Genomic DNA, 14,497 nt, shown 5'->3' with positions numbered 1-14,497 from the left:
CATATTGACGTATCTGTAATATAATTCACGTCAGCCTCTATTATAACCTGTTATGGAATAAATAGTCTGTTTGTTCTGCGCATGCGCACCACTGCGAGGTTGGAGAGACAGACAGTGCGGCAGGAAAACCGCAACAACGCGCTCCGTGGTTGATTACAAACGGGACGTCAAAAAACACGGGCTATTCTCAGAGGAATGTGTAAACATGAACCGAAACGCGTCACTCGCGACTCATAGAGGACAATTGTGGAGTTTTTCTTCATTCGTTATCACTGTGGAAAAGGAGACGCTGAATTCCATCTGAATTCCAAGGGGAGCCTTGACATCTCTTCTGAACGGTTGCGCGGAGGAGATGACTGGAAAATACAAAGAGCAGCGAGTCAATGTGCCAACGTGGAGTCAGGGACAAATATCTATGTAGACAACTGCTGAAACATTTATTTTCCTCTGCTTATTTACATAGTTTAAAGAAACACACTGCATCTCAACAAGTCAATTATTCTGCATGAAATTCCATTAGCGGGGATGCCCTCGTTCTCTGTTGCCTAATAGGGAGCTTAAATCCAAGAAGTGAAAGATGGGTGAAGTTCAAGACATCAAGGATGTTAAAAAGATATTTATTGCTCCGGCAATAAAGTCTTTTGATCACTACGACTTCGCGAGAGCCAAGATTGGTTGCAGCCTAAAGTGGTTGGTGACCAAGGCGTATGGGACAGGTAGGGCTAATCATATCGTTCTCATATTATCACAGAGCCGAGGGATGCATCTGTATTTTTGTGCACGAGTCGCTTACTGAAACTTTGTGTTACAAATCAATCGAACATGCAATTCAAGTATTCACTGATACATATTTCCGGAAATATGTAATTCGTGGCAGGTCCATCGTCTACGATGTGGTGGCTACACCATAAACACGATTGGAGGGGAAATGGGTGGGGTGTGGGGTTACGTGTGGGGACTACGCTGCACGTCAGACCATCACAGGGTCATTCAATTAACTAATCGACCTTTTCGACAGCCACACTATACAGTAAATGGATAGGATAGGTCGAGACGCGATATCTAGAATCCAATGCATCTTATTCTGCTTGGTTTGAACAAGGAGCCTGAAAACAAAATATTTGATCTCTTCTTGCAAGCATTGTCTACATTCTAAATCAACCTGTACATTTGAAATCAACTCGTAGATTCCTAATCAATTAAAGTCCCAGGTTAAAGACCGCACTTCATTTCTTAATGTGAGAGGATTGATTGGCTTGTCGACTGTATTCTATTCCTAGTAGCATTACTCAGAGCAATTGATCATTAAGACCCTTCTCGTTGAGTCTCCATGCGGGTTTAAACACTCACCATCACATTCCAGTGAATATTAAAACTATAAAACGATACGTGTATGAACAAGGCAGACGGCCTCTGCATGAGGCAAACCAATGGTGTCTGTGCAGCCAGATGGTAGATTATCCCAGCCCTCCTCTCCGCTAAGTGGATGCGCCGAACACACACATATTTCCCGGGTGTATTCCCAACCAGGACCGACTAAAATGGGTTGAATCCAAAAATAGTTTCCCTTCAACAGATAACCAGGCTGGGAGGGTAGAGGAAGAAAAGACAAGGCCCAGATTGGGAATTGTGCAGTTTTTTTTTAATCAAGGCGCTTTAGTGAATTCTGATGCATGTAGGAGCATGTAGGTTGTAGTATGCATATTGCTCAAAGAGCAGGTAGGCTGCAGCCATTTGGGATCGAACACACAACACAGTATCTTGTGGTGACCGGAACAGTTCACTACCGGCTCCCTGTAGGAAGTTTAACAAGATGAAAACAACATTGTTTTTTGTTGAATGCAAGGTTCAAGATGCGCAAATATGAAAAGGTTGAATAACGATTGTTCTATATGGACAGAATACATTGCCTTTATGCTCTAAGGGCAAGTTACAATCCAGAACCTTCTAATGGTTTGCCCCTTATATGGTCTGCCACTAAAGCTAACTATATGTGGAGGAGGAAACCGACACATGGTTTGAAAGAACAGTAAAGGGTCAAACAACCGGGTCAAAACGTTGCAGCACCATTAAACATATTGGCGATACAGCAGTGTGCGGGCACCTCATTCTTTAAGTTGCAACCTTTAAACAAACCTTTAAACCAGAAACAAAGCAATCTAAATGGCATCATCGTCTTCTTTCGTGGCTAACTCTAATCATCCTAAGCTCCTACATCCTCGGGTCTAGCTCCAGCTACTGCCAAGGTTTAAAGTGGCGACATGTGATTAGTATATTGACAGCAACTGCCACTAACTCACCTGTCTTCATAAATCAGATCCTGGGAGCCCTACCTCCCCATGGCTCTGCCCACAGACAGCTCCCCCACCCACACCCACGCAGCCACCATCCACACCTTTATTAAACCCTGGGTGTGTGCGTGATGCCACATGCATTGAATCATTTTTGTTTGCACTATTAAAAGAGGCATGAAAGCTGCTGTGATGTGTCTAGTGATTAGCAGTGAGTGCTGCTTTTAAAATTGAAGATGCCAGACTAGGGGTTATGTAATGACATTGTGAAGTTAGAGTTGTTCACTATCTCTCTCGAATCAGAGAGTGTGTGTGTGTGTGTGTGTGTGTGTGTGTGTGTGTGTGTGTGTGTGTGTGTGTGTGTGTGTGTGTGTGTGTGTGTGTGTGTGTGTGTGTGTGTGTGTGTGAGGAGCGGGTTGGTAGGAGAGGTCTGGTATTCTAGTTGTTATCTTCAGCAAATCCATTGTTTATTGACATTAAACTGGCTTGTCCTGGAATAAAAACGTTCACACACACACACACAGACACACACACAAACACACACACACACACACACACACACAAACATGTACAAACACATAAAAAAGAGTTAGTGTGCGCCGCACATACATCATACATACACATAAACATAAGTGAGTGAATTCACACAAACATACGCACACACACACACACTCAACACACGCAGACGAACAAAGCAAGAGTTAGTGTACAACACACCTACCACACAGACATGCACACACTATTCTTTGATGAGGAGGCAGACCGAGAGAGGGATGTTCCCTGTGAGATGAATCGATCGGGACTCTCTTCTCCGCTGCAGTTACTATAGCAACCTCACAGCCTATCTACGGATCTCCCAGAGATTTTTTCTATGAACACGAATGAAAAATAGCACAGGGTAGACTTTCCTGGGGCACGAATTAGGAATCCATGCTTGGCCCAGAAAGGCTTAGCTAGAAAACATAGAAATTCAATTGTTGTTTTGTTCCTGACAATCGATAACTTTATTTATAGTGTGAATGCTCTCATATGTTATGATGTCAGAAATCCACCCCTTCATTTTTTTCTATTTGTTCCTCCCTTCTAGCAAAACACCTCATTTTTTTTCCAAAAATAACAGACTTCAAACACATATTGCTTTGGTTAATACTATTCTATGACATAGTTATGATATGATATGAATGATATTTTACAATGTGATTTTTTCATTTCACACGCACACAAACACACCACATACACACACACAGAGACACACGTAAACACACACACACACACAGACACAGACACAGAGTCAGAAAAAAAGAGGGATCTGAACTAAGGTATAGTTCCCCCTACCTCCACATGAAAGCGACAGTTTGATTGATCGGAGTCTTTCCTTTGATATACTCCAGCAGCATCCCGAGAGGAAAGCATGTTTTTCTCCAGGCCTTCTGGCAGAGGCCTTCCGCAGGGCAGAGAAGGTAGTGAGCACAGGGGGTATTGAGATGGTTGCTGCCTGCAGGATACTGACATTTCTTGCGTGTTTGGTGTTGGTGTTGGAGGTGGGGGTGCTGATGGCGGGGGTGATGGTAGTGGTATTGGTGGTGGTGGTGGGGGTGGGGGGGGGGGGGGGGGGGGGGGGGAATAAGGAATAAAACTGAACCCACTGCTGGATAACCCTGTAGCGTCTAACCGGAACACGCACTATTCTAGCCAAGTTAGGTAAGATAAACCAAACCATAAATCAAACCATGATGATGTCCATTATAGCATTGAGCAGTGGCTTTTATCCAAGTGTCTTACATCGTTTTTAGTTACATGCCATTAATGAGCAGGTAGGGGTTAGGGCGTCTTGCTAAAAGATGCCTAGAGGAAGACTGCAGACATGACCCATGAGTGGCTCGATGTGGGCCGAAATGATAAAAGATTCAGATCGTCAGCCACGGAAAAAGCACTTAGTGGGTTGTAGAACCAAGCCTTATGCCCAATCTGTGTGTGATGTCAACAGACGGCGTCCCAGCAGACCTGCGGGACCCCTTCTACACGGACCAGTACGACCAGGAGCACCTGAAGCCCCCCGTGGTCAGCCTCCTCCTGTCCGCCGACCTCTACCGGAGGGCCGGCAGCAACATCCTGAAGAGTGACCCGGCCGCCGGGCCTCTTCTGGGGCATGACGCCGTAATCCAGGCCCTGGCTCAGAGAGGCCTCTACGTCACCGACCAGGAGAGGCTCGTCACAGAGAGAGACCTTCATAGGAGACCTCTGCAAATGGTAAGGGCACTGGAGGGATACGGGGACATTTGAGAGGTTTAAGGAGAACATTTAGAGATTAATGCCGGTGTTTAAGGGCAATAGTAGGAGGTGCTTTTGTGATACATATCTGAAGACTTTTTTTGAAAACCAACGTTGGGTCCTTTTCTTTATGCAGCTTGAATGTTATTTTGTTAAGGGGTTCCTTCTCAAACAGAGAACCAGGATACGCTGAACTACCTGTAGGTGGAAAACACTTTCATTACAGCATTGCTGTAATGAAACAATTCATTTCTGGCCATGGGATTCTGTTCAACAACAAAACAATAAAAAGGAGGCAAATTTTCCGGAATTGCCTTCTCTCCGAGGAGCTTGAAGCACTTGGCAGTTTTTTATTGCCCTCGAAAATCCCATCCCATTTATTCAGAGACAAAAGATTTTGATGCAGGGGATTTAATTGTTTAGCTTTCTCTCTCTGTGTGGCTCTGTGGTGATAATTATTAGTTATTGTCTTTTGTTCTGCTTAATTTCGCTGTTGGACATCTTTCTGTTGTGCGGATGTGCTGTCTGCCGAATAACGATAAGTTATGGTTTAGTCGAATACGCTATTAACTGAAATACTGCTGATACTAGTGTTAGTTTGTATCGTGTGTGTGTACATTAATCCTGGTTAAGTATTCATGAAACTTCAGGTCATACTTTTTTCAATCTTCTTTTCTATTAAAAAAAACACAACCATGCCGGTCTTCCTATGTCGGAAAACCAGTAGTCCCAATAAAACCACGAGTGGTTATTTACAGAAATGGCGGAATAGTGCAACTTCAGCCAATCACCGACGCAGCCGCCCACTACCCTAGTCTTCTAATCAGTCCCAGCAGAGCAGTCCAACCTCACAGGTGCATTGAGCACATCCTCCATGAAGGCTTTTGCTGATTGGCTGCTGCTAAACCCTCTGGTTGTTAGAATTCCAAACCGTTCCTCTCCTTCCACACCTTCCACCTTATATCCAGTGCTTTGCAGCTTATCTGCATTGCCATGTGTGAAGGAGAGTCGCGGCAGCAGGTGGCCTATCAAATGACACTCCGAGAGCATCGTTATTTAGTACTTCTTCTAGTCTCAAGGGCTCTTTTTTTGAATGACTCGAGTTGATTGCCGTCGACACACAATCAGCAGTCCCTGTGTACACACGCCTGCAGCACACATGGGGAGCTGCACTGTGGTTCATCGCTTGTGTGCGCAAATAATTCTAAATAGTGTAGTAATTTAGAATTTTGTGTTGTGCTACACTTCTTGTCGATCTGTCAACAAATGGTAAAGCTAATGATTGTGTGCTTTTATAAGTAATACATTGAGGCCTGTTTCAGAAAGAAAATGAAGATGTAGTGTTTACAGCCTGCTTTAATGTTAGCAAACATCTCACTGTAGATTAGCTAGGTGTGAAATATAAGTAAACCAATAAAGGCCATAAGAGGGCACCATGTCGTTTGGCTGCAACCTCACAATAGGAAGCATCTTCAGCCCAGCTCCTACCAATCACAGGCTGGGATGAAGTCATGTGATCCAGTACACATGCTGATCACCTCTAGCACGCGCCAAAGTCAACCCAATCCCTTGTTGGCATTCAGCACAGCACGCTGTGTGTGTGTGTGTGTGTGTCTGGGTGTGTGTGTGGGTGTGTGTGTGTGTGTGTGTGTGTCTGTGTGTGTCTGTGTGTGGCTTAAGCAACAGATGTTCATGAATGCAATCATTAGGGGTCCTACGAAATCCGTAGCAACCCTATTGTATTCTAATCTTTTCCCGATATGCTCAAAAGTTGTATAAATTGTCAGGCTTGCAGAACTCGTAAAATACAAGCCTATACATAGAAACATCCCATTTTGACATTGTTTTTTGCAGATACCTCTGGGTATCCCGGTTTGAAGAAATAATGCTCTATTCCCCATCATCTCAACCAGTCCCATCTGTCATCTCCATTCTCCTCTCCAACCTTCCACCGCTCTCTATCCATCGTCACTCCTCCTCCTCCCTGGTCTATATCTTCGTCCTATCATTCCCCACCTCAATGCCTCCTCCTCTCTGCTCCCTGCTCTCCATCTCTCTTCTCCTTGTCTCCACTGGGCGAAACAGAGGCTGCGCTCTGTTTTCCGCCCTATTTTGATTGGCTGTTTGGTGTCGTAATCACGGCGGAATCTATAAATGACTTGTGGTGTGAATTCACTTATTTTCTCTTCATTGTTCACTTTCAATGCAGTGCAATTAGAGGCTGCTTGTGGATGTTTTTATGTATTTGTAATGTATGTTTGAATATAAACATACCGGTACTGATTATTGTTTTTTGCACGCGTGATGATTACTCGTGGCAACCTAAACAAGATGGCTAATCAAACCATATTTATAGCTATTTTCTGTGGATACTAGAGTTGTCAGTGTATTATATGAAAAGGATTTTTCAAATTAGATTTTAGAACAGAATATAGAGTCTATATTGTATAAACCACTAGGGTTCCATCCCTATTATAGACCCTGGACTCTAGTGGCTTGTATTTGTTCGTATGTTATTAATTATGAAAGCCTAAAGCTCAGGCTGCCTGCTCAACAGATTGTTTAATCACATCATCTGTTTAGACATCTTAAAGCATCTTGGTATGGCTCTATCATTGAAAAGCAAAGTTTTGCAAAACCATATTCATCTCGTGTGTAAATGTATTCACTAGTTAGCCAATACATTGTGAGGTTGAGTTACAAAGATGGGTTGAAATCTTTGCTTGAAAGATGGAGCTGTGCCAAAGTGTGAATGAGCAACATAATAATTAGAACCAAGGTTACAAAACAAACCAATCATAATGAACAATCATTATCCGGAACCTATAAGAATCATAACATGTGCTTCTGTCAATAGCAGCTCCAGCTACACTACTAAATAATTAAACTTTAATCCCTTTCTAAAGCAGTGTTGGAAGGTCACGCAACGCTATTCACATGGAACACAAACTTTAAGGCCAACATGCCTAGTTGTTCTCTTCTTTACAAAATGTCTGGTGAAGTGGTTGTTGAAGAAGACATCATTGTCTGAACCAGATGCTCTCATGTTATAATATTTCCACTCTCTGATCCACTTTCATTTGAATGAGGCATTGCTTAAACCGATTATATATTTGTAGCACTATTTAATCAGTCCCTCTCAATTCATTCCAATACTGTTGCCAGTTGGCGATGAAGTGCTGTTGTTTTCTGTGGACGTCTGTTGGACGCAAGGACACGACTAAAACACCCTCCAAAGTTTGGAGGGCTTACATAAAAAGGTTATGACGATCAAGATGTGAGCATGTGATTGTTGGAGCAGAAGGAACAGGCTTTAGATGCTGATGGCAATCACTTGTCGGGGTTATGTTGTCACGCGAACAGCGATGCGTTACGTAAAAGACATTTCCATACCACAACACAATAATTCCCTCCGAAGAAAAACAAACATAATTTCTCTCTCTCTCTCTCTCTCTCTCTCTCTCTCTCTCTCTCTCTCTCTCTCTCTCTCTCTCTCTCTCTCTCTCTCTCTCTCTCTCTCTCTCTCTCTCTCTCTCCCTCCCCCTCCCTCTCACTCTTCTCCTCCTCTTCCTCCTCCTCATCCTTTCCTCTCTTGGCTCGTTGCTGAACATTTTTTGGATGCAGGCTTCAAATTGCAGCTGTCGCCCACACAAAGACACCCACACTCTCTCTCACACAATCAAACACACGCACGCACACATGCAAACACACAGACACACACACTCAAACTCACGATGAAAGGGAAGCAGAGAGAGAGATAGGGGGATTTTGGGGGTTCTGGGTGAGGTGGGTAGCATCATTGTTGGTGCTAAATTTAAGTTAGTTTGACGGAACCATGACATTAATACCGGTGTTCATACAGTGTATATAACCAGTATTGTGTTTATTTTTCTAGCGTTTATTTCTGCGTTGTTCGATATCGTATATTGAAGATTATCCCCAAAAACGATTTAATCATTGAAATGTTTACCATGAAACAGGAAGCGGTGTTCAGTTGTAGCATGGCCTCGTGTTCCTGAACCACCCTTCGTGTTGGACGTTCCCAGGAGACCATTTTGTAGCTGTGTCCTTGCTACGGTGGCCTTTTGCATAATAGATGATGGTCGTCTGGTCTGTGCGTTTATTGGAAAACCCAAAACACCAAGAAACCAACCGATTCAATCTTGATACAAGTTAGGTGTGTGTGTGTGTGTGTGTGTGTGTGTGTGTGTGTGTGTGTGTGTGTGTGTGTGTGTGTGTGTGTGTGTGTGTGTGTGTGTGTGTGTGTGTGTGTGTGTGTGTGTGTGCGTGTCCAAAGCCCTATTATGGCCAGCGGTTCAGACACGTTATTAAACTGGCTCAGCTCAATGGATTCCCTAATGGCCGTGCTTTGTGACGCGTGCCGAGGGTCGTTTAAATTCAACAGCACTTGACCATATTGGGTCATCATTGTTATTTACATTGTTATTAAGGTAGCCCACACGAGGACATTCTTCCCCTTTACCAGAAAAAAAGGACACGAAAAAATAACATCATATTGCATTGCTGGCACATATAATGATAGAAATCATAAACTGCATATCAGCGGAACCGGGGCTTTTACTGATGCATGCTGGGATACAGTATATGTGGTTGACACTGGTCAGTATGATATGATTCTTCAGCTGTTTGATGGCAGCCGTGTGTGTGTGTGCGTGTGTGTGCGTGTGTGTGTGTATGTGTGTGCGTCCCTCACTTGTGCCCACAAGCTCGGTTGACTGATGGGGGTCCTATAGATTCAAGTAGATATTCTGTTACCAGGCAACCGTAATACGCATACACATTCCAACTGACAGTGTGTGACGGTGAACAGTTGAACTGCCATTGGTGTCCAAACCATCTGCAACCCTTCGGTCATGTTAAGGGTTTAAAACCCAGCCCAGTGTCATCAACTACTCCCAACTACAAAAAATTAAGAAAAAAATGAATGAAAGGAGACAGCTGTTGCTCCACTGTGGTTTTCGCAGTGGTAAACGGGCCAAGTGGCCTCCATTTTTAACTGATTTGCCATTCAGCCGTGGTTCAGCAGGAACAGTACAAAACAGCCAATCCAAGAGCTTCCCACTGAGGAAGAGCCTGGTGGATAATTACATGCTGAGCAGCCGGTTCCTCTTAAACTCTTTCTGCTCCAGGTGCAACCTGGGTAAAGCTGTTATTGAAGCGATGAGAACATCTTTGGATTTGTATTAAGAAAAGACACGAAGTCTGCTTATATTTTCTCAAAGACATTTCAACGTATATTATTTGATAACTACATTACTTAATCAGTAATGCACTGATTAAACTTTCCGGTAATAGGACAGTTTACTATATGCTTAAAAGCATTGATTTTGGCTGGAGGTATTCGGTTTCCTGCCATGTCCCTTTTTCATTTGCTGAAAGGGAACAAACTGCTTCAAATTGGCAATATTGAATATTGACCAGCCACCCATTCCTCCCACCTCCAATGTGCTGGTTTAGAAACTGTGTAAAAGTTATTATTAGTTATAACACAAGTGTCATCTTATGAATGGCAAATGGAAGCCAAACACATTGAACATGTGATCAAAGCTATAATCTCATGACAAAGTCAGACATTGATGTAGAGATTCAAATCTTTGTTTTTGAGTGTATTGATCTTTATTGGTTTATTGTTTTTTCTGCCCAAGTCGAGGAAAGGTCAGGGGTCAGATGTCAGGGACCCGACCCCTAAGCATGCTGGGAGTCGGTGTCTTTTATATGGACACTTGTCATGGAGAGATGCTCGCTTTCATAGATGGAAGGGGCTCGCTGAGAGAGAGAGTGACTCTCTTACATCATAGAATATCAAATTATATAATATTATAAGCCCATCTCGTTCATTGCACTTACTCGTTCATTTAATAAAGGATCAAACATCAAACCAGTGAATTCTGGTTCGAAACACGTACTGAACTTCAAATATCATCATGCTCTCTCGCTTTGTTGAAGCAGAAAAGATGAATCAAGATCAAGACGATAGACGGGATTCTCCTGTTTTCCATCACATGAATCACTCTAGGCTGGTAAAGGGGGCGGAATCACACTGTACCGCTTATTTCATCGCCATTGTTCTTCAATGGCGATGAAATAAATGGCCTGTGCGAATAAGAGTAAAACTACGTTAGACTCTGAGTGGGGAGCAGTGTAGCTCATTAACAGACAACACCATGTTATTATTGTCAAGTAATACTAAGGCCATGTTAAATAATTCCACTTAATTGCAAAAAAAACAAAAAAACAATGTTAACCTTGATGCTGTGGTTGTAAATAATACAGTAATAGATACTATAGTAGTAATAACATATAGAGTAGTGAACAAGGTAGTGGTTGTGTGTCAGTTCCCCCTCATAGTGGGAGGAATTGATTCATACGAAGCACTGGCAGAAGGTTTGAAGGAGTGACGTGTGTGTGTGTGTGTGTGTGTGTGTGTGTGTGTGTGCCTACGTCGGTTGCACCCCGACGTTTTCCACCCGACCCCTGTAAAGCAGCCCTTGTGTTTCTATGGTAACGCACGAGCAGGCACTGGCAAGGCGCGTGAGCAAGTGGGAGTGCTATAGGAACATGCGTCACATGTACAGTGTATAAATGTGGGTATGTGTGTGTGTGTGTGTGTGTGTGTGTTTTGTATGTGTGCCAGCGGCAAGCTCTGATGCCAAGGGGGTTGAATTCATACAACCAACCACAGATCATATCTCGTCCCCTATGTCACTTGCACACACGCACATGCACACACACACACACACACACACACACACACACACACACACACACACATATACACAAACACACACACACATACACACACGCACACACACGCGCAAGCACAAACACACACACACACACACACACTCACACACGTACACACACACACACACACACACACACACACACACACACACACACACACACACACACACACACACAAAAACACACACACACCCAAACCCCCCCCCCCACACACACACACACACACACACACACACACACACACACACACACACACACACACACACACACACACACACACACACACACACACACACACAACCACAATATCCCGTACAGACAGTAAGGACCAGAGGGCATTCAGCAACCCGAAGCTTTGCTTGGTATTTGACCCTTAAGCCAACCATCAAAGGTGGTACAGGTTGTGATATGCCCTCCTCTCTCCCCTTCCCCCTCTTGGCTCCGCTCCAGCCCATGCGCCGTCCCTCTCTCTGCCCGTGGCCAGGCCCAGCCACCCCAGTCTGGATGGATGAGCAGGGGGTGAGGGAACGTGATGCTCACAACCTGCTGGGCTGGCGAGGGTCATTATGACTGACTCACTGATCGGCTCGCTCTGCCTCTCCTTCCGGATCTCACAGGGGAATTGAAGTGTGAATGGCAGAGGAGCGCTTTCTATTGTAACTCCATCAGTGAAGCAATAACTAAAGCACAAATTCAGTCCCTTCCCCTCTCTCTCTCTCTTTCCCTTTATCACTCTCTCTTTCTCTTTCTTTCCCTTTATCACTCTCTCTCTCTCTCTCTCTTTCCCTTTATCTCTCTCTCTCTCTCTCTCTCTCTCTCTCTCTCTCTCTCTCTCTCTCTCTCTCTCTCTCTCACTGCCTTTTTCTTTCTCCTTGCTCTTTCATTTAAGAAAAATACAAAAAAACATTAAAAAAACACACCATCTCTCTCGACCTCAAGAGTGATCTCCCTTTATGTACTGTGTACACAAAGAGCGAGTGAGATGTGTATAGATACATATATAGATACCTATACACATATTTTCTTTGTTGATACATATTACAGACATATATAGAGTAAGGATACATATACAGACTTTTTGTTCAACCTTTAACATTAAATCCATACACTTGAACTTCATATATAACAGAGCAGTGTTTTTACTGCATTGCTGATATTTTCATCGAAAAGATATTCACATTGTTTTTTTTTAAAGATTCAGAAATTATCATTGGTGCGCCTTCAATACAGAAAATGTGAAGTTTTCATGCTCATTAACAGTTACTGTAAATGTATTTGATGTAACAAAAGAGCAACCTATCTTCTACAACATTATTCATTCTTAAAACTAAGCTACATACATGAATTGAATGGTTCACCAGAGCAATGGCAAGTAGGTCAAGAACAGCTCCCCGCCGGAACCTCTACACGAATAATACCTGCGATGTATCCCTTTTACCACTGGGGTTGGGTTATGTTGCCCTCTGGGCACACAGCAGCGGGCAGTGCCTGTTCTGGCCCTTCTGTCTGGGGCCCGAGGGCAGAAGCCACTGGCCCTTCCCAGTAATTGCTGGGTTTGTGAGTTTAAAATATAGAGCTCGTAACTGCATTCCCATAACCATTGCCAGACCTGCCCGAGTGGGTGTTTCAAAATAGGCCATTGTGTGTGTGTGTGTGTGTGTGTGTGTGTGTGTGTGTGTGTGTGTGTGTGTGTGTGTGTGTGTGTGTGTGTGTGTGTGTGTGTGTGTGTGTGTGTGTGTGTGTGTGTGGTTATATCAAACGGTCAAAAAGAGGTCATTAAATTATAAAGGTTGTGACCTGTTAACCTTCATTCCCTCATAAGAAGATGGTACAAGGCACTTTGATTCAAAGAAGTACATTATATTACATATATCATATGATTATGTAAGCCGGCTTGGTAACAAAGCACAAATAAGTTTCAAAACGTCCTGTGTGCTACCCTACCTTACTCTAAAGGTTAACAATCTCCCCCTCAAATGCTATTAAAAGGTTCCCCATCAGGGACCTCTAAACGCTCTCTCTCATTCTCTCTCAGAGAGGCTGAGAGGAAGTGCTTTTCCATGTTTTCATCGGGGTGATGCAGCAGGTCAGCTGTCTCCAGTCCGGGATCTGTTAGACCTCTGGGGAGAGACCCACGCTCTGGTCCTGGCTCTGCAGGTCGGGCCGTACTGTGGGAACAGGCCATCCTATGAACACTATAACAGGCCCTACTGAATGTAGGAGACCTTTTATAGTTTTAGATTGTATGTCCGCCCGTTTCCCCCATGTCCGTCTAAAGATGACCGGCTGCAACACTTATGTTGTAATTTTTGAGCATTCTCTGTTCAAATAATTTAATTCTTGAGATAAAGTTCTATCTTATCTCTCTCTCTTCTCTTCTCTCTCGTCCTCCCTCCCTCTTCCCCTATCCCTCGTGCTCTCTCTCTCTCTCTCTCTCTCTCTCTCTCTCTCTCTCTCTCTCTCTCTCTCTCTCTCTCTCTCTCTCTCTCTCTCTCTCTCTCTCTCTGTCTCTCTCTCTGTCTGTCTCTCTGTCTGCCTCCTCTATTACCATAATCTCCGGTCTTGTACTCAACACTCCAACCAGTGAAATCCCTCTCCCTTTCTCCTCTATCGCAGTCTCTGTTCAGATTAAAGGATATGCTGTACTGAATTCCTCCATCATCCCATATAATCCGCTCAATATCATATTCAGGTCCAATCTTTTAACATATTGTCAGTCTGGCACCCTGCGATAAGGCGGGTGAGACCGTACTCTGTGAGTCCTTAAGCCACGGGCGTCTCGTCGCTGTCTGGCCTTTCATACGGGGGTTTAACAGGCCCTCGGTGGGCCGTTGTTCTCCTCGTGTTCACCTCCCCGAGCGGAAGGGGCGCGGGTTGAGGTCCGCCGGGACAGCCATGGATCAGGGTAATGAAAACAACATATCGACCCCTTTCCTGTTTTCACCAGAGTAATCAATTTAGTGATGTATTAGCAGCACAATCAGCCAAGATGAGCCAGCGAAAGGGTGAGTGTGTGTGTTTGTGGGATTTTGTGTGTGTGTGTGGGGGGGGGGTACAGTGTATGTGGGATTGGATGTGTGTGTGTGTGTGTGTGTGTGTGTGTGTGTGTGTGTGTGTGTGTGTGTGTGTGTGTGTGTGTGTGTGTGTGTGTGCGTGTGTGTGTTTGTGTG

General features: G+C 44.1%; 1 protein-coding gene across 2 annotated transcripts in view; it reads left to right on the top strand.

The window, feature by feature from the left end:
- Window positions 1-104: 104 nt before the first annotated feature.
- Window positions 105-14,497, top strand: part of camsap2a (calmodulin regulated spectrin-associated protein family, member 2a) — a 42,801-nt gene continuing 28,408 nt past the window's right edge. The window contains exons 1-3 of one of the 2 annotated variants that reach the window (XM_056603948.1): window positions 105-716; window positions 3,686-3,751; window positions 4,279-4,541. In XM_056603948.1, the coding sequence (XP_056459923.1) occupies window positions 578-716; window positions 3,686-3,751; window positions 4,279-4,541 (468 nt within the window). In that variant the 5' untranslated portion in view covers window positions 105-577. The remainder of the gene's footprint in view (window positions 717-3,685; window positions 3,752-4,278; window positions 4,542-14,497) is intronic. The other variant, XM_056603949.1, reaches the window with a different exon arrangement.

The sequence above is a fragment of the Gadus chalcogrammus genome, chromosome 12 (genome assembly GCF_026213295.1).
Source record: "Gadus chalcogrammus isolate NIFS_2021 chromosome 12, NIFS_Gcha_1.0, whole genome shotgun sequence".
NCBI classification, from domain to species: Eukaryota; Metazoa; Chordata; class Actinopteri; order Gadiformes; family Gadidae; genus Gadus; species Gadus chalcogrammus.
Note: the sequence above shows the minus strand (reverse complement) of the source record. Positions and strands in the feature narration are given on the sequence as shown.